This window comes from Podarcis filfolensis (assembly GCF_964270895.1).
Source record: "Podarcis filfolensis genome assembly, chromosome: 2".
Classification (NCBI taxonomy): domain Eukaryota; kingdom Metazoa; phylum Chordata; class Lepidosauria; order Squamata; family Lacertidae; genus Podarcis; species Podarcis filfolensis.
In genome coordinates, this window is record NC_139605.1 from 13,762,469 (window position 1) to 13,782,545 (window position 20,077).

At 43.5% G+C, this 20,077-nt stretch overlaps 1 protein-coding gene across 11 annotated transcripts in view; it reads left to right on the forward strand.

Moving 5' to 3' along the window:
- Positions 1–20,077, forward strand: part of LOC310756814 (zinc finger protein RFP-like) — an 81,434-nt gene that overhangs the window by 21,584 nt on the left and 39,773 nt on the right. The window contains exons 2-8 of one of the 11 annotated variants that reach the window (XM_083601633.1): positions 4,585–4,839; positions 7,963–8,058; positions 8,707–8,937; positions 9,149–9,171; positions 10,813–10,934; positions 11,609–11,641; positions 13,399–15,231. The exons of 3 other annotated variants lie outside the window; for them this stretch is intronic. In XM_083601633.1, coding sequence (XP_083457759.1) covers positions 4,585–4,839; positions 7,963–8,058; positions 8,707–8,937; positions 9,149–9,171; positions 10,813–10,934; positions 11,609–11,641; positions 13,399–13,961 — 1,323 coding nt within the window. In that variant the 3' untranslated portion in view covers positions 13,962–15,231. Of the gene's footprint in view, positions 1–3,632; positions 4,840–7,962; positions 8,059–8,706; positions 8,938–9,148; positions 9,172–10,812; positions 10,935–11,608; positions 11,654–13,398; positions 15,232–16,954; positions 17,998–20,077 lie in introns of those variants that run through there. 7 more of the 11 variants (XM_083601627.1, XM_083601628.1, XM_083601630.1 and 4 more) reach the window with 7 other exon arrangements.

A 20,077-nucleotide genomic window follows, 5' to 3' on the forward strand; every position in this document is an offset into this window, starting at 1 on the left:
AATGGAGGAGTGCGATGAATTATTTCGTGATTTGCCTCCGTCCGACAGAGACCCGTCCCAAGCCGATCAAAAGACACCTACAGTACTTTTTCCCCAGTGGTCATTTCAAAAGTACCTTTGCCTCAACGCTTTGTAGTTCGTGCTCGAGGGCTTAAAAAGTAACACTCACTCAGCAGAAACTTTTTTTTCCTCTCCTCCAACCTTCAAGATTTCAAGTTTTATTTTTTTTAAATTTTTTTATTATAAGATATTTATTGAAGTTTTACAAAAACATAAGTTTACAAAAATAAAACAAAAAGTCATATAAAAAGAGAGATACAAAAAAGAACATACAAAAATACATAAAAAAGAAAAAGGAAGAATAAAAATACAAAATACAAAAAACAAATAAATAAAAAAGAATTAAAAGCAAATCCGTTTTTGTAGCTTTAAACTCATTAGCTTGTTTCCTTGGCTCCCTCACACCTCCCCTTTTTGTATTCCCATTTAAATAATCAAATCAGCAAATCCTTACCCTCTTTCGTTTATCTTAACTCTATATCTTAACATATTATAACTCTATATTTTCATCCATTTATCAATACATTTTTGCATATTCTTATTAACTTTGTTGCTAATGCCACTTATTTTCAATCCAACATCATTTTAACATTCATTAATTTTACAATATTTCTGAAGATAGTCTTTAAATTTCTTCCAGTCTTCCTCCACCAACTCTTCTCCCAGGTCTCGGATTCTGCCAGTCATTTTCGCCAATTCCATATAGTCCATCACCTTCACCTGCCACTCTTCCAGGGTGGGTAGCTCTTGTGTCTTCCAGTACTTTGCAATAAGTATTCTTGCTGCTGTTGTTGCGTACATAAAGAAAGTCCTATCCTTCTTTGGCACCAATTGGCCGACTATGCCCAGGAGAAAGGCCTCTGGTTTCTTCAGGAAGGTATATTTAAATACCTTTTTCATTTCATTATATATCATCTCCCAGAAAGCCTTAATCTTTGGGCACGTCCACCAAAGGTGAAAGAATGTACCTTCGTTTTCTTTACATTTCCAACATTTATTATCGGGCAAATGATAAATTTTCACAAGCTTGACTGGTGTCATGTACCACCTGTATATCATTTTCATAATATTCTCTCTTAAGGCATTACATGCCGTAAATTTCATACCGGTGGTCCACAACTGTTCCCAGTCAGCAAACATAATGTTATGACCAATATCTTGTGCCCATTTAATCATTGCAGATTTAACCGTTTCATCCTGCGTATTCCATTTTAACAGCAAGTTATACATTCTTGAAAGTATCTTAGTTTTGGGATCTAACAGTTCAGTTTCCAATTTTGATTTTTCCACCTGGAAGCCAATTTTTTTATCCAAATTATAGGCCTCTCTTATTTGATAATAATGAAGCCAGTCTCGCACTTTGTCTTTTAATTTCTCAAAACTCTGCAATTTCAATTTCTCTCCTTCTTGTTCCAATATTTCCCAATATTTCGGCCATTTGGCCTCCATATTGAGCTTTTTCTGAGCCTTTGCTTCCATTGGTGACAACCACCTTGGGGTTTTATTTTCCAATTTGTATCTTATCTCAAGATTTCAAGTTTTAAAGCAGTGCTCGGATTAGCTCCGTCAGCTGTAGGTCCGAATTCGTTGTTGGTTTTGGAAGCTAACTGCTTTCATAAGAAGTCTGAGGCTTCACAGTGTGGGTTTAAAGTTGCTCCCCCTTTGTGCCCGCAGCTCAATCCCATCCCTGAGTCTGTTATTAAGACCCAGGGAGCAAGAGAGCACCTCTGGGCACCGCTGGGTACCAGCGCCCCTCAGGATCTCTTCCCGAGGTCCGCGCAGCCTTCGCGAAACCTCTCAAATAGCCCCCACACCGCTCGAGACCCCCCGGAGGGTTATCTCACACTTCTTATCATGTCTGCAGTTCCGCACTTCTTATCGTGTCTGAACACGAATAAAACAGTGAATGTTTATCATTGGAGAATAAAGGAATCATTCCATTTGTGATGCAGGTGGTTCCTCTCCACCCCTAAACCTGCCCAAACAGGGTGAAAAATATTTCTGGGGCCATTTCCTTGGTTCAGCAAAGATACAACCGTCAGTCACTCCAGCCCCCAGTGCAATTGTGGAAACTGCAGCTAGAAAGTGTCTGTGTGTCTCTATATTATGAACAAAGACCAGCGACCTTTTTAATGCCGGCAAAGGATATCCCTTCACTCTTTCAACAAGGCCCCATTCTGTCCAAAAAGATCTTCCAGATCAGCAAGACACAACTGAATGTGACAGGAAGAAGCAAAATCTAATGTGGGTGGCACCAAATCCTATAAAACAGGTCAGAGAGGCAAGATTTCAAGGACAGCATAGGGAACTTGGTGGAGCCAGCTGAACCCTATCCTGTGTTTTTCTCTCCAATTATTTTTCCTACAAAAGGCTTCGTGGAGCTTATGCACTCAGAGAAGGGTATATAGAATTTGAGCCCGTATAAAAGCAGGGGGCATTCTGGTACAAACATAATGGAACCAGTGCTCCCCACAAAAGCTGATGAAGAAAATACCAACGAATGATGTTTCCCCCCTTACAGAGCTATAGAGCAGTTGCATGAAACAGTCCCAGGTGACTTCTCACTAAGGTGATGTTGTGGGTGGGATTTTTTTTTTTTTTTTTTTTGGAGGAGCGTGGGTGGCTGGGTGAGGAAGGAAACTAAACTGCATACAAGGGGGTGTTAGGGGGGTAAGATAATATAGAACATTGAGGTGCGGCAGAGGGTGCCACAGCTCACAACTAACAATTTTCCCAAACTGGAGGTGGGAGGATTAGCTGGATATCAGCTGAAACCGATAACACATGCAGATGGTTATATGCTGGTTGCTCAGCAGGGCCGGCCCACCCATGTGGCAAGGTGAGGCAGTTGCCTCAGGTGGAAAGAAGAGCACCACCACAATGTATATTCTGAATCAGTGTATATAATACAGAGGGCTAATACAGAAAATAGAAGATTCTATTTCTATTATATGTGTGATCCTCTATGCCTGTGCAAGCTTTTTACTAATGTATGTGTGCATATACCGTATTTTCCAGCATATAGAACGACTGGGTGTATAAGACGACCCCCTACTTTTGAGAAGATTTTTCTGGGTTAAAAAGTAGTCTCATATACCAGAAAATGCAGTATGTTGAAGATCTGCCATGTAGCTACAAAATTAACAAATCAACCCCCGAAAGGGGGAAAGGTGAAATGAGGAATGTGAGTGTTTGCAGAGAAGTCACAGTATGTGGAGGAATTAAGGAACAAAGAGAAGCAGGAATTGTAAATAAGTAAACAAGCGAGGGCATTTGGACAGAGCAGATCCACCATCTCGGTATCACCAAAAACAAAAGGTCAGAAAACTAAATGAAAATGTATACGAAATTCATAGATGCATTAGCTGAGAGTCCTGCGACTAGATGAGGCTTGGGGTCCCTTCCATCTCTACAATTCTGCGATTCTTTGTGCTCATTTATACGTGGAGACAGCAAATTTTAAAATAAGCAGTACAATTGAAATAGAAATATAGTCCATCTTACTGCATCAGGGGGAAAGACTGTCTTCCCTCTCAGTATGCTGACTGGATGCTAACTGTGAACAGGGGCTGCTCCAGAGTGCCAACTGCTCTCCCTTCTCAGGGCTCTTTATCTTTAAACCCAACTTGGATTGGATGCTCCTTCAGATACAGACAGTGTGGTATAGTGGTTACAGCGCTGGACCAGGATGGAGAGTTCAGGGTAGACACACACAATAAAAACACATGAAATCATAAACGTAAGTAAACACTCATGTGGTTTTTGCTTTTCTTCCTTTGGGCTTATTTACTTTAATTTTATTTTGATCTAAAAGGCTAATCATATCAGCTACAGTGTCCCGACTGTGGTAATTCAAAAGTCAAAGTTAGTTGTCCCCAAATCCTATTAACATTTGGGACTGGAGCAACAGTGTTTGCAAGAAGATACTATTTGAGAACTGGGGGTGGGAGACAGGAAACCAATTCTTCCGTCACTAATTCCTTCTCGAGTAAACAATTGTTTTTCTCAGTCTTTACTTCCTTCCTCTTCCTGCTCCTGTCAGTTAGTATTTGACCTTTTACTAGCCTCATGATGGCCACACGGCTGTCCCATAAATTTTCCTGGGGACTGTAGTTAGTTAAGGGTGCTGGGAAGTGTAGCGTTTTGAGGTAAACTGCCATTGCCAAAATTCTTTGGCAGACACCATGCACTTTGAATTCATGGTACAGATGTGAAGCTGCACACTGTAACGGTTTTCCCCCAGCTTATGCTGTTTCTTTTCAAAAACTATGAGTCACCCAGAGGGAGGGAAAGGCCCACCTGTGACTTGAAACTGGAGAAAGAAAACTAAGGCTTTTATTCCCATTTCAGGTAGACGAAATGGCAGACCAGAGTCCAGTCCAGAACCTCTGTGAGGAAACAACATGCCCCATCTGCCTAGAGTATTTCACAGATCCAGTGACCATAGACTGCGGCCACAATTACTGCCAAAGCTGCATCACCCAGGCTTGGGGAGAATCAGATGGAGTACCTTCTTGCCCTCAGTGCAGGGAACCTCGTCAGCAAAGGAATTTCAGGCCCAACCGGCAACTAGCGAGTATTGTGGAAATAGTCAAGAAATTTAGCCTTCAGATGGCAAAAGGGGCGGAAGCGCTGGGAAGGGTTTGTGAGAGACACCAGGAGCCCCTGAAGCTCTTCTGCGAAGACGACCAAGCCCCCATCTGTGTGGTGTGCGACAAATCCAAGGAGCACAGGGAGCATAAAGTGATCCCAAAGGAGGAGGCCTTTGAGGAGTATCAGGTACGGAGCTGTAGGATTGGGCACCAGACTTCCAAGGGATGCTCACTTATTCTAGGGATGGGGAAAGTATTTCAGCCTGAGGGCTGCATTTTTCTCTAGGCGACATTTGGGTGGGGTGTTTTTGTCCCAAACGCAGTTGGTTATTGGGGCATGAGGCAAAAGGGACAGAGCAACACTTGAAAATTTCACCTTTTTGCAGTAGGATAGTTCCTATAAACGCTCTCATTGCAGTCTCTGTCTGCCATCTAAGTACAGTGGTACCTCGGGTTACATACACTTCGGGTTACAGACTCCGCTAACCCAGAAATAGTGCTTCAGGATGAGAACAGAAATCGTGCTCCGGCAGCAGCGGGAGGCCCCATTAGCTAAAGTGGTGCTTCAGGTTAAGAACAGTTTCAGGTTAAGAATGGACCTCCGGAACGAATTAAGTACTTAACCCGAGGTCAAAAAAAAAAAAAAATTGTTTTGACTATGGCAGACCAACACGGCTACCTATCTGTAACTTAACCCGAGGTACCACTGTAAGTGGAAAGCATTAGTGGAGTTCAGGGACACATTCTTGCCAGGCAAAAAAGACTTGAGGAGGATGTGAACTGGAGCTGGCGAATGTTGCAGCCTGGGAAGAGGCCAGATAGTGAGGCCGGCAACTCCTATCTTGTACTGAGCATTCAGAAGTACGAACATTCGCAAGAAGTTCCAAGGGAACTTGAAAAATGCTCATTTCAACCATCTCCCACTTTTTCCTGCCCCAGGAGCCCTGAGAACTACCAGGGCAGGAGAAGGCTGGAAGGCTGATCTGAGGGACATAGCTAACAGTAGAGCTTCTGCTTTGACTGAAGAAGGTCCCAGGTTCATTTCTTAGCATTGTTAAAGATTTTCTTGTTTTACAGAAGTATGTGTAATGTCTCTCGTATTTTTTCCATGTAACATTTTTACAAATCAGTTTCATTTGTTGAGACATGGGGGGGGAGGGGGGAAGATGGGGGGTCGGGTGGCGATGTTTCTACTTTGCTTAATGTATGTAGGGTTTGGTGTCAACGTTGCTCATGCTGTTCATTTGTGTTCCTTTGGTGGTGAGAGAGGTTGGGGTTGGCCTAGGGTGTGGTTGTTTGTTTGTGATTGGCTGTGGTGATCTTTGTTTTCGTGTGTGAGTGGGGTGGCTCCCCTTTATCACATACACAGCCCAACAAGACAATGACAATAATCCACCAACAGCATACAAATCAACATGGCTAACCTGATTCCTTTGCCTTGTTATGTAGGGCTAGGGAAAGCCTTTGCCCCAAAGCAACTTTCTGTTGGTATAGAAAGCAGACCAGAGGTCTGACTCTGTATGAGCCAGGCTTGTGGAAGCATTTGATGTTCCCCAGGACCCAGCAGTTCCTCTTTTTCTCTAGTCTCAGAATTTATGTTGGGAAACGGATGTTATGCCCACCATTTTTTGCTCAATGGTCTAGGAGGGCTGCCCGGTGGAAAGGTTGTCAGAAGCTTCGGCTGGTGGCCCAGCTACACCCCTATCTGGACATGAATAGCCTAACTAATGTTGTCTATGCTCTGGTAACCTTAAGGTTAGATGACTGCAATGCGCTATATGTAGGGCTGCCTCTGAAGACGGTTTGGAAACTTCAGCTGGTGCAGAATTCAGTGGCCAGGTTGCTCACTGGAGCAAGACAGCTTGAGCATATTACACCAATCCTAGTCTGACTCCACTGGCTACAAATTAGTTACCAAGCCCAATTCAAAGTGCTGGTTTTGACTTATAAAGCCTTAAATGGCTCAGGACCGCAATACCTCAAGGACTGCCTCATTCCATATAAACTTTCCTGGACCCTGAGATCATCTTCTGAGGCCCTCCTTCGTGTGCCCCCTCCTTGAGAGGTCAGGAGGGTGGCAACACGAGAACAGGGCCTTCTCTGCAGTGGCTCCCCATCTGTGGAATGCTCTTCCCAGGGAAGTCCGCCTGCTGCCTTCATTATACACCTTTAGCTGCCAGGCAAAAAGGTTCTTTTTAAACCAGGCCTTTGGTTGATTTGGTTGACATCCTATGGCCTTTTAAAATGTGGTTCTTTTTTGGTGAGTATGGGGTTGTTTTTATTTTGATTGTAAATTTTCTGGTTTTATATTTGGATTTTATTCTGTGAACTGCCCTGAGCTCTTCAGGTACAGGGCAGTATATAAATTAAGTAAGTAAGTAAGTAAGTAGGGGTCACAGTAGCCCAATCTTGAATGCAGAAATCCTTAGCATTTCTAGGTAGGGCTGGGGATATACGGGACCTGAAATCCAGTCAGTACAGCCAGTACTGAGCTAGTTGGACCAGAGGTACATATAACTCAGTGTAAGGCAGCTTCCCCTCTTTCTAGATATGTCCAAAAACCCCAGAGCATAGGTTTCAGGTATTGTGAGCCATGTGGCTCACAATTCTGCTGCAGAACCATATCAAAGCTTCCTGTTAGCAGAGGCCCAGGAAGTTCTACCTGCAAAATACTGCAAGGGGGAAAGGAGGAGAAAATCCCGTGAAGTTATGAGGAGTAAAGGATGTTATTAGGGCCAGTGCGGTTTCTTCTGGGGGTACTCAGTGGAACCAGCACCTTTCCACCCCAAATGTGAAAAGTGTGGCACTTCCTGTGATAACTTCATGGTGAATACTGCAAGCTTTTTTTCTAAAAGAAAAGAAAAGAAAAAAAGAGCGAGCTGTGAATAGGGCTGTGCACCAGCCACAACCTTTGGTTCGTACTCCAATTTATCTTTGGAAAAGAGCATGGTTTGGTGCAGAAAATGTGAGAGGGTGACTGACTTGGCCCAGGAGCCGAATCCCATACAGATACTCTATTTTGTGCAAACCTGGTATAGGAACAAACTTCTATACCATCTCTTACGCTGTGTCCCCATAATTTTGAGTCCCCTTGTTTCCCCCCCATATTTGATCAGAAAATTAATTATTAACTATATAAATATGCATATGTGAACACTGATTTAATTCCACATTGAGAACGGAAGTTTCCTAGAAGCTGCACATAGACCCTTTTCAACCTTTGTGTTCTTGGTTTCTTGAACAGACACGCCTGTTACAGTTTATATCTCTGCTGCCAAAACTAACCCAAATGCCTTTTCAACCACCCCAGGGTAAAATCCTGCATCATTTGGAGTTCCTGAACAAACAGAGAGAAGAAATTCTGTCTTCTAAACTGACGGTGGAGACTGAAAGCCAGAATCTGCTGGTAGGTGCAAACCTTCTTGCCTCTCCAGGATGGTTATACTTGACAGAGTGAGGCCTTCATTCTGTGGTGAAGCCTATGCTTCACTTGCATAGTGTCCCAGGTTTGATCACTGGCATTATCAATTAAATGGATATTGGGTGGTAGAGTTGGGAAAGATCTCTGCTTCAGACCTTGAAGAGCAGCTGCCTGCAAGGTTAGACAACATTCAGCAGGATAGGCTAAAATTGGTAGGGTTGTCTAGGGGCGAATGTAGTCCTCGAGTCCTCGAGTCCAAAAATGTCCAACCATGCCAGCATTAATCCTTTAAGAATGAACCCCACAAAGCCAGTCTTCCTCCTCCTTCTCGTCACTTCCTCACGGCCCTACTATTAGGCAGACTGAGGTGGCCAAGGCAGGCTGAAGATGCCAGGGAATAGAGAACAGCAGCAGCTAATAGATCAGTAGGTGAGCAGCAGAGCTAAATACTGAGGACAGAGCTAAGCAAAGAGGCCATTTCCTGCTAAGCCAGCCTGCCTGCCGCCCTCAGCTGTGACTGAACTTCTGTACCATTGTGACTGTAAACATCAGCTGCCCTGCCAGTCAGCTTGTGCACATGGAATTAAGGGGACATCTAAACATCTTTTTCTGGCCATGACTCTCTCCCTGCAGAAGCAGACAGCCACGGAGAGGCAGAAAATCATGGCTGATTTCCAGCAATTGCACCAGTTTCTGGAAGAACAAGAGTACCTCCTGCTGACTCAATTAAAGGAACTGGATGATGGGATTAAAAACTGTAGGAATCAATATATTGCCAGACTCTGTGAGGAGATTGCCTCCCTTGACAACCTAATCAGGCAGCTGGAGGAGAAACAGAAGCAGCCAGTGACTGAATTCTTGCAGGTGAGCAATGGTGGAACAAAACCGTCCAGGTTGTCCTCTGGGGAAGGGCTGTACCACCACACACTCTGTTCATTGATCTATAGAAGTATTCATAGTAGGCGTGTGCACTTCAGTATTTGGTTGATATATAAAGCAAAGGGAAAAGTAATAAACTGCTGGAGGCAACTGGTGCAAGGGACTGAATTTCTCTCCTTCTGTCTCTTCCATTTAGAATATGAGAAGCATCCTGGAAAGGTATGTGGCTTTGTTATGAATATGAAAATGAATAATGTTAATTTCTTTCTTCGGAGGTAAGGGATAATTTTATTTGGTCTATACTTTTATGTGAACCAATCTAATTCACAGTTTACAGACCAATAAGCAGATCAGAAAACAGTTACCAATCTGACTGCACACTTTTACAAATGTTGTGATGCATTTTTTTGGGTTAAAAAAAAAGGCACCCAGAACTATGTATCTTGTGTGGGGAAATGTACAAAAAGCACATTGGGGGATGCATAGAAGAGCATACAAAAATGGATAGGATTTTGGGGGGAGAATGTACAGTGGTACCTTGGGTTAAGTACTTAATTCGTTCCGGAGGTCCGTTCTTAACCTGAAACTGTTCTTAACCTGAGGTACCACTTTAGCTGATGGGGCCTCCTGCTGCTGCTGTGCCGCCGGAGCACAATTTCTGTTCTCATCCTGAAGCAAAGTTCTTAACCCGAGGTACTATTTCTGGGTTAGCGGTGTCTGGAACCTGGAGTGTATGTAACCTGAAGCGTATGTAACCCGAGGTACACTGTATATAAAATGCATATTTTAGGAAGAAGTGATGATATCTCTTCATTTTTTTATATTTCATATCATATCAGAGTTGGTGGTGGTGGTGGATTATTAGATTTCTTACTTGCCCTTCACTGTCAGGTTCAAGGGCAGCTTCTGAATTGAAATACAATATTAAAAATAGTTAAAACAAATTACAATCCAAGAAAACAGGGCGGGTCCTAAAGTTCATCTCCTGGATGGCAAAGGCCAGGGTAAAGAGATGCTCTTATTAGTTAGTGTGTGCTTTATGTGCAAACATAATTCGTTGGAGAAAATATTCAGTAAGGTTGTGCTCCAGATTCAGCTGGATCCTCGACCAAATTGGGCCGATTTATACCTTGTTCTGATCAGGCAAAAGCAGCGACAAATCACAACCTAGTTAACCAGGCGCTTCTTACCTAGCTGTAATCGCAAACATGGTACGGTATGCAACTTGTGTGTCAAAATTTCAGACAGATTGTTTGAAAATATTTTGGCATCTTCAAAGTAAGGTTGGTTTTTTAAAAAATTAGGCAAGATGGACTACAGATTGAACATTTGTATGTAGATTTTATATGAAAAAAACGTTTATGTCAATTTACATACCCCCCCCCCTTATATTTCATTTTCCAGTTTATCATAGGTCTTTGTAATGGCCACAGGGCAGACAATACCATTAGTTGCTATCATAGGATTTCATCCACACGTACGCTTTTCCTGTGATTTCTAAGCAAAGGTCTGAGAAGTTTTTCTTTTGTCCCGCCGCTTTTCTTGGGAAAACCTGCTGCTTACCACAGAATTGGAAGAAACATAACTCAGCCGAAAACCCGATAAATGTTTGCTTCTATTCAGCTGTCAATCCACAGAAAACCTGATTCAGAAAACCCGACTGACCTTGGTTCCGATTCAGTGGTAAACAGAGGGGACTTTCGTGGGGAAAATGGGGGGAATGAAAGACAAACCTATCATGGATGAGCCCTCGGTATCTTCCTGCTGTTCCCACTTTTCTCCTTCATTCTGACGACTGAATTAAGAATGACTTCAGAATGACCAGATGGAGCACAATAAACCTCACTTTCTTCTTCCTAGGTGTAATAAAAATAAGAATAAAACCATGAATGCAATAGCTTTTCCTCGTGGATTAAAACAGCAAATAGATAATTTCTCCAAAATACATCCTTTTTTGGAGAAGGAGACCAAGAAATTCAAAGGTAACAAGGGTCATTGTATGATGTTTTAGATGTGGGACAGATAGATAGATAGATAGACAGACAGATAGATATAGATAGATAGATAGATAGATAGATAGATAGATAGATATCAATATAGTTGCATGCCATGCCAATTTCCAAAGAAGTGAATATTCTGGGGTCCCAGGCTGCTTCGCCAGGGTTCGAGTTTCCTATTGGCAAATGAGGCACAGCAAAGACTGTGGTGTCTTTAGGATATATGGTTTATTTATACATATAGGCACTCTGAGCCTACGATGGAGGGGTTCACAGACACCCCAAGAGAGTCTTGTTTCTCCCATAGCCACAGCCTTGCATTCAAAACAGGAATCAACCATCGTGCTCTGATTCTCTTTCCATCTTGCTGCCTTTTTACAGCCTGTCACATCCCTCAGCTCTACTCCAAAACACTGGTTTTGTCTTCTAACTCTCTCAGAGCTAGGGAAGGCAGCTCTTCTCTGTACCCCCCACTCCAAACATGCTTTCATAACACTTAATGCTAATGCTGGAAGAGGGAGGAAGATGGAGTACTATGGCTAAATTTTAGATTTAGGCATGAACACTCTTGCAAACATTCTAACATTCTAAATTTAAAGCAATGCCCTTGGAGCCAAGTATGAGTATTGACTTTTTCCTCATTTCACCCTTTTCCTCAGACGTTGTGCTCTCTGGACCTCAAGAAAAGAAAGGTACATTTCCAGGTTTGGAAGATCATGAAACAATTTTTGCAGATGAGAAATGGGAGGGTTTTGCACTTCAATCTCCCAGCAGCACAAGATTGCTGGGGTCCCAAGCTGCATCCCCTGGGTTCGTATTTCCTTTTGGGAAATGAGAGACTGCAGAGATTGGGTGTCTTTAGGATATATGGTTTATTCCCACATATATAGAATCTGAGCCTACGATGGAGGGGTTCACAGCATGGACACCCCAAGAAAGTCTTGTTTCTCCCACAGCCACAGCCTTGCATTCAAAACAGGAATCAACCCTCGTGCTCTGATTATCTTTCTGTCTTGCGTCTTTTACAGCCTGTCACATCCCTAAACTCTGCTCTACTTCAAAACTCTGGTTTTGTCTTCTGACACTCTCAGAACTGGAGGACTGGGAAGCAAACAAGAGTAGCTGAAGCTTGACATTTGAGTGTTCTTTTTTCTATTTCTCTATTTAAAATTCTGAGTAATCTTCATTATTTGGCATTGATTTTTCTGAATCACCCCCTCTCCCAATGTTTTCATAAAATGTAATGGGAATGCTGGAAGGTGTGGCTTGCTGAAGTCAGCTGGGAGTTCACCACACCTCAGCTGGTGTGTGTGATGAGCACAGAAGCAGAGTCATCAGAGATTTCCTGCTCCCAGTTGAACAGCATCTTCAGAGTTTGTTAAGGGGGAAACTCCTCCCACACAGTTCAAAGTAACCAAGTGTTTAATGTCTCCAGACACAAGACCAGTCCTTCTGGTCTGAAGTAAAGAGATGTATGATCAGATCCATTGACACTCATCACCATGCTAGCTAATGCTTCTGTGCAAAACCCACAGCCTCTTCCCCTGAGGCTCACAGAGTCAGACCCTTGACAGCAAACGGGACAGGGCACAGACAAGACAGACAGGATGAAAGCAATGCCCCAGAGGCTACTATTCCTTTCTCTACATGTGGGCACATTTCCTGGACCAATGGGAGGGTGAATTACTCCACAAGTCACACACACAACCTTTCTGGTGTTGCTATGGCAACCCAGTGCACCCGGCTCCCTTATCTCAGGGCATCCAGTTGTGGGAAATATGCTCCTCAAGGCACGAGCCCCAAGTGCATTACAGCAACATGGAAGAGCTCAAACGGTCCTATACGATGACTACATTTTATATATTGGCGTGAACACACTTCCAAGCACTCCTAATCTAAAGCATTACCTAGGAGCTAAGTGTGAGTCTCAATTTCTTCCTCATATTGGTTTTGTTCCTTAAGCGTTGTACTCCCTGGACCTCAAGTAAAACATATGGTTCCAGATTGGGCAGCGTTACTTCAGCTGTCTGGACCTCCAGAAAAGAAAATACATTTCCAGGTTGGGTAGGGTTCTTTGTTTTGGGTTTTACATGTGAGATTGGGAGAAGGGCTCAGCACAGGAGCACAGGAAGCAGCTTTTCTACAGAGCCAAGCCGTCGGCCCATCTAGCTTCATATTGCCAAGAATGACTGGCAACAGCTCTCCAGGGTTTTATCCAGGGAACTCACCCTACAGGGATTGAACCAGGGACCTTTGCAAGCAAGCCTCCCTCTGAGCTAGCATCATTGCACTCCCTGAGTTTCTGAACTGACCTGCATGGGGGAGCAATTTCCCACCCCCCACCCCATTAGTACATTGGCTTTTCAAACCTCCTCCTCACTCAGAGCTGCACAAAACTTGGATGCAGGTTTGGGGCGCTGCCTCCCTAATTATTTCCTTTCTTTTGTAGGTGAAGAAATGGCCATTCCTAAACTAGTCCTAGAAGCGTATGGCCAAGCACCAACCGGAGACATATATATGAAGCCACCATTGTTTGCCTTCTCAACAAGCACGTATTTGAACCAATCATGCGTTAACCCCGTATTGTTAAATAAGAACATTAATTGTTGTTCCTATGTTATGGGAGTTGAGAGAATCACCTCAGGGACTCATTCCTGGGTATTGGATGTGGGGAACGAGAACTTCTGGGCTGTGGGGGTTGTCAAGGAGTCTTTAAGGGGTCACAATATTGTCAATTTGAATGATGGGATTGGGATCTGGGCTATTGGGAGGATTTCTACTGGTGCATATTATGCTTCCACTTCTCCTGGAATATCTCTGGGACCATCACCCTCGGCCAGCACACAACACCTTACCTTTGGGATTCGGCCAAAGAGAATCCGTGTGCTTGTGAACTATGAAGCAGAAGTAATACTCTTCCGTGATGCTGACTCAAATAATGATCTCTTTACCTTCTTCCGTGCTTTGTTCTCTGGGGAGAAAATCTGCTCCTTTGTCTGTGTGGGGAAATGAGATGAGGTTGCCATTTGGTGCAAACTTGACAGGCCAGCGGGAGGTGCCAAGTCCTTTAAAACCAGGGATGGGTGGGGAAGTTTAAAAAACAGCATGGGGGTCAGGAGGAACTGGATCCCCCCATACTTTCCTCCCTCAAACGTCTGGGGAAAGAACTTTTTTTTGAGGGGGGGAGGTATGTGTGGTGTGGAAAGGGCTCAGGATATTAAGTCCCCACCCCAAACTGCCAACTTCTTTAGAGGGAATTAGTAACAGTCTGACTCTATCATGCAGTATCATTGCTGTCAAGTCTGAATGGGCCCTGCAGGCTTTGCCCTCCAAATAGCGCTCTGTTGTGGGAAACAAAACACATGAAAACTGCCATTCAGACACAGCTTCAGGGGGAAGTAGTGGCTGAAGATGGCAGGCTTTTCAACGTGGAACTGGCACGAGGCCCTGATCCAGATTGGCCGCGTACTTCGGATCGCCACCCCATAGCTGTATTTTATTTGGAAAAGAAACACACAAAATAGAGGCACAATTAAAAAGGAATAGTCTGCAAATACATGATACACAAGTAGAGACTTGATATGGGGGCATTTAAATGCCCCCTTAATTATCTAAAGAGGTGGGTTGTTTTATGTGCTTCAAGTAGTTGTTCTATGTCTTTTTATAATTGTTTAGTTGTTGTCACTCATTCTAGGACCTGATGTCGAAAGGTGTGTAAGAAACCTTGTAAATAAATAAAAGCAATTCCGTTTACTGCATATATGCGTGCCATTAATCGCTTAATGTCCAAGCTGCTCAGGGTGTGGTAGTGGTCCAAAGGACTATATTGAATGTGATAATGTGAACCCCTATAAATCCTTCAATGTGCTTCTAATAGAGAAGTTATGGTAACCTGTTGCTTTAAGAAACTGAGGATTTTGCAAGATGCCGCCCCCCACTGGGACAGAAGGGCAGCTAATACGTGAATCACGAAGATGCAGCTCATAAGTTAGAACGCAAGTTGATACACGGTGCAAATGGGTGCATGTAACACAGGTCCCCAACATGCATACTAACACAATGTAATAGAACACAGTGAGAATCAAAGTTTAGTTAGCAATGCTTATTGCGCATGTGTATTAAACATGGAATGAGGTAATGATGCACATGACTGGTGAAAATTGAAATCCTTTGTTTGAAATGTTATAAATACCATCGCCCTGACCCTTGGGTGGGGTTGCAGTTTTGGGAAAAGATTCGACTGTAACCTATTGCTTTGCAGTAAACAACAATGGACTCTTAACACCTCTTGTCTCTGAGTTTTATTGGCATAAACTCAGAAGATAAGCCATTTTTGGCTTACAACAAGGGGATTTGCAGAACCACAGTTAAGTATCTCTAGTCTGAACCAGTGGAGGCCAAGGTGCTCACGTCTGCTCTTATATTATTAAACTGCTGTTGCTTTATTTGAGTCTTTAATATATGAAATAAACAAGGGCTCCATTGATCCAGGAAGTGGGAGCTGTGGTCTGAACCAGCAGGGCTCTTCTGAAAGTAGGTGCTTTTAAGTGAGATAAAAATCAAAACAATTACTCTATGTTTGAAATGACTGGCTTCAGATTTAACATTTCCCAACATGACCCATGTTGATGTGAGGCACAGGTGGGGAGCCTTTTGCAGCCCAGATGCTGCATTGTGTCTGGAGTTTGAAAAAATTTGGCCCCACCCCATGGGTGAACTTTGACAGATGGTTGGGGCAATCACATAATATCACTATGAAATTACATGATTGACAGATGAGTTCCCTATCCATGCCTTATGGATCCATCCACACAAGCAAGAGAGATTATCCCTGTCCAAGGATAGATTTTAGTCAGAAGTGCATGCAAGGGATGAGTGAGGCCTGTATCCTGACGGCCATTTTGAGGGGCCTGAATCATTTGGCTCCTGCAGCTGATGTTTTCCAACCCTAGTGGGAGCTTGTGCTCTTTTTTTATTACTATTGCGTGAAAACATTTATTTCAGTAAGCCCACATAGACACATCTTTAATTGTGTACACTTGCTTTTAAATTCTTGCAGATTTTACCACAGCTTAGTTTTTTAGGTTTTTTTAGAGGAGCTGGTTTCCAAACATTTCCAAATAAACAAAACAACAATATTTCAAGAACATTTACTAAAAACAAAAGTAAACTATACATCAAATAAAAGTGAGAAGTGTACAGAACAGAAAATTTAAAAAATTAGGAGCCGGAGTCTAAACATGTAAGTTTTTAAGAGATGTTTGGAAATCTCTACTCTCTCCTTCTCATGAATTATTTGAGAGAGAGCATTCCTGAGGGTGGGTGCTGCACCCACAAATGAAGTGACCACCCGTGGGTGTTGGAGTGACCCCAGCTGGGCCACATCAGCTTGAGCTCTTACTGCTGAATTTTGTCTCTCGTTTCACCCAATTTCAAGGGACCGGTTCAAATTTCATCCGAGGAACAACTGTTATTTTTATCATACAAAATGTAGCTGCTTATTCACATCTTCCTGGTCTGACAACAGGGCAGGCGGATGGGATTCTGGCTCACCCTTCTCATGGTTCATGTACAGTGGTACCTCAGTTTAAGAACAGCTCTCTTTATGAACTACAGTGGAAACTTGTGTTATGTAGCATCCTCCTTGCGAACACCGAAGTACCACTGTACTTTGTAAACAACAGTGAAGGAACTGTATGTAGACTCAAACAGGGCAGACTTCTGTCACATTCAAGTCTTGTTTGTTTTGGGGGAAGTTCCCACGCATTGAAATTTAAGTTCCATTCCATTTGCTTTCTCTTGTTAACACCTGTGGGAAAGCTAAATACAGATCACCACAGTAACATGCAAAACAAGAGTCATGTTCCTATGCCACGTCCTCCAACAGTTCATACCTGCTTCAGCTGAGCTGGAGATCAGCAGTCCTCCTGAATCAGGCCGGAGATCCATCAAAGATACAGTACCCTCAACAGGCGACTGACTGGTAATAATTTGAGGGCATTCTTAAAGGAAAGTAGACTCCTTTTCTTAAAGAGATGGAAAATGTGGTAAAGTTTATGGGACAAGAACTGTGGTTTAAATATCTCTGCTATCAGATCCGGAGAGAAACTCACCCACTGAGCATGGAGTCTCTGAGATCTCTGCAGAAACAGTTGCAGGGTTATGAGCCAGACACAAGGAATCTGGTCGCATGCTTGGATGTGGCAATGAGGAATTTCAAGCAGGAGCCTATGTGCGTGAAGGAGAATGCCACTTTGTTGATCAAGAGTGATGGGATCGAGTTGAAATTCTCCTGTGGGAATCAGAAATGTCTCATCTGCATAGATGACGCTGGCGGAGATATAAAGTACAATGCCTCTGAGCTCTCAGGGGATGTCTATCTGTCAAGATTATGTTGCAGGCCCCAGCCACTGAATGTGGCAAATCTCCAGGGAGTGAAGGAAAGTTTGGAGAAATGGGAGATGGGAGAAGATTTGAGAAGATGTCTCAAGCTAGCCCTGAAGGAGTTCCCCAAGGAACCCTTATTAGTGCAGGAAAATGCCCGGTTGATCATTAGGAAATGCAAAGTTCAACTGGAGTTCATCTCTGGGACGGGGCAATGTGAGATATTGGTGTGCTTTGAGAAGGGGGAACCTCATTATGAGGTTGAACCGAAGACCTGGAAAATGTATCGCGAACGGCTACCACTCCACAAGGAACACCTGAATGCCAAGAATTTGGAAAGGATCCGTAGAACAGTGAGATCCCTAGAAGGGACGCCTCCTGATGTCTGGAAGAGCCTTAATATTGCCTTGCACAGGTTCTGCCAGGAACTGGAGGATTGCCTAAGATCTCACATGCTGCTTGACCTTGACGACGCTCATGCTTCTGAGACCTCTGATCCGGATCCGACGTCTCTGAAACTGGACCTTATGTTATGGATGCCCCTGTCTCTGACCATTGGATCCTGGTCTCTGGAACTTTGACTCTCACAGCATCATCTTCACTTTCACCATTGCTGCGTCCCCTGGGGAGGGGGTCTGCTCCTGGCTCAGTGTGGGGCAATGAGGTGAGGTTGTCCTTGGGTGCAATCCAGATGACAGTAGCAAAACTCACTTGGTTGGGCCAAATCCTTCAAAGCAGGGGGGGGGGGAGAGAAGGAAAGAAGGCAGGAAGGAAGGCCATGAACCTTTTCCCCACCCCCCTTGTTAGACTTTCCTCCCCCTCCCCCAAAAAAATCTCCCAGTTGTTTACCCCCAGTGTTGGTTTCTTACATTGGGGGGAAATGTCTGGCAAAAGTGCCTTTGGCAGGGAAGGTTGTATGTGTGATGGGAAAAGGGTTCAGCACTCTAAGTGCCCCCCCAACACTACTTTAAGACAACATCCCTGTCTTAAAGTATTCAATTATCTAATAAAAAAAGATTGTACTATGTACTGCCTCCCTGCCTTCTTCCCACACTTTCTAAAATAAGTGTACTCTCAGTTCTTTCTGAGGTGGTAAAACTGCTCCCTTCAGACAGGGCTTTAGCCCAGCCTTCTGCCTGACATGCTAGATGTCCATGTGCAGGGAATGCATGTTCTACAGCAAACTGTTCAGTGAGTACAGTCCAGACACAGGTTTACCACCTCAGCAACAAGTAAACTTTCATGTCACTGTGGTGTGGGTGCACCTCTTTACAACAACTCTTTACAACCTTCTTCCTGACGTGCTAGATTTCCATGTGCAGTGAATTTATGGCAAATTGTCCATGATTCAACATCATGGAATACTGAGCAATCTAAGCGCAATCTATTACATCTTATTCCTTATAAACATGAAGAGTCAGCATTTATTTCTCACAGTGGGGCACGATTTCAAGGACAGCATAGGCAACTTGGTGGTGCCAGCTGAAACCTATCCCGTGTTCTTCTCTCCAATTATTTTTCCTACCAAAGGGTTCATGGAGCTTATGCACTCAGAGAAGGGTGTATAGAATCTGAGCCCATATAAAAGCGGGGTGCATTCTGGAACAAACATAATGGAAACAGTGCTCCCCACAAAAGCTGATGAAGAAAATACCAACAAATGATATTTTTTCCCCTTACAGAGCTATAGAGCAGTTGCATGAAACAGCCCCAGGTGACTTCTCACTGAGTTGAGGTTGTGGGTGGGGGGTTTTTTTGGAGGAGGGTGGGTGGCTGGGTGAGGAAGGAGACTAAGCTGCATAAAAGGGGGTGTTAGGGGGTAAGAAAATATAGAACATTCAAGAGCGGCAGAGGGCGTCACAGCTCACAACTAGCAATTCCCCCAAACTGGAAGCGGGAGGATTAGCCAGATATCAGCCGGACCGGCAATACATGCAGATGTTTATATGCTAGTTGGACAGCAGGGCCGGCACACCCATGTGGCGAGGTGAGGCAGTTGCCTCAGGTGGCAGATCCAGCCTCCGAGAAGAGCACCACCGCAATGTATATTCTGAATCAGTGTATATAATACACAGGTTTAATACGGAAAAGAGAAGGTTCTATTTTCATTATATGTGTGATCGTCTTTGCCTATGCAAACTTATTACTAATTATTACTAATTATTACTAATGTATGTGTGTAAATATGTTGAAGATCTAACATGTTGCTACAAAATTAATAAATAAAGGTGAAATGAGGAATGTGAGTGTTTGTAGAGAAGTCACAGTATGTGGAGGAATTAAGGAACAAAGAGAAGCAGGAATTGTAAATAAGTAAACAAGCGAGGGCATTTGGACAGAGCAGATCCACCATCTCCATATCACCAAAAACAATATGTCAGAAATTTAAATGAAAATGTACATGAAAGTCAGAGATGCATTAGCTGAGAGTCCGGCGACTAGATGACGCTTGGGATCCCTTCCATTTCTACAATTCTGTGATTCTTAGTTCTAATTTATACATGGAGACAGCAAATTTTAAAATAATCAGTACTGTACAATTGAAATAGAAATGCTGTCCATCTTACTGTATCGGGGGAAAGACTGCGTCTTCCTGCTAAATATGTTGACTGGATGCTATCCGTGCACACAGGTAGTGGAAAAGTGCCAACTGCTCTCCTTCTCAGGGCTCTTTATCCTTAAACCCAACTTGGATTGGATGCTCCTTCAGATACAGACAGTGTGGTATAGTGGTTACAGCGTTG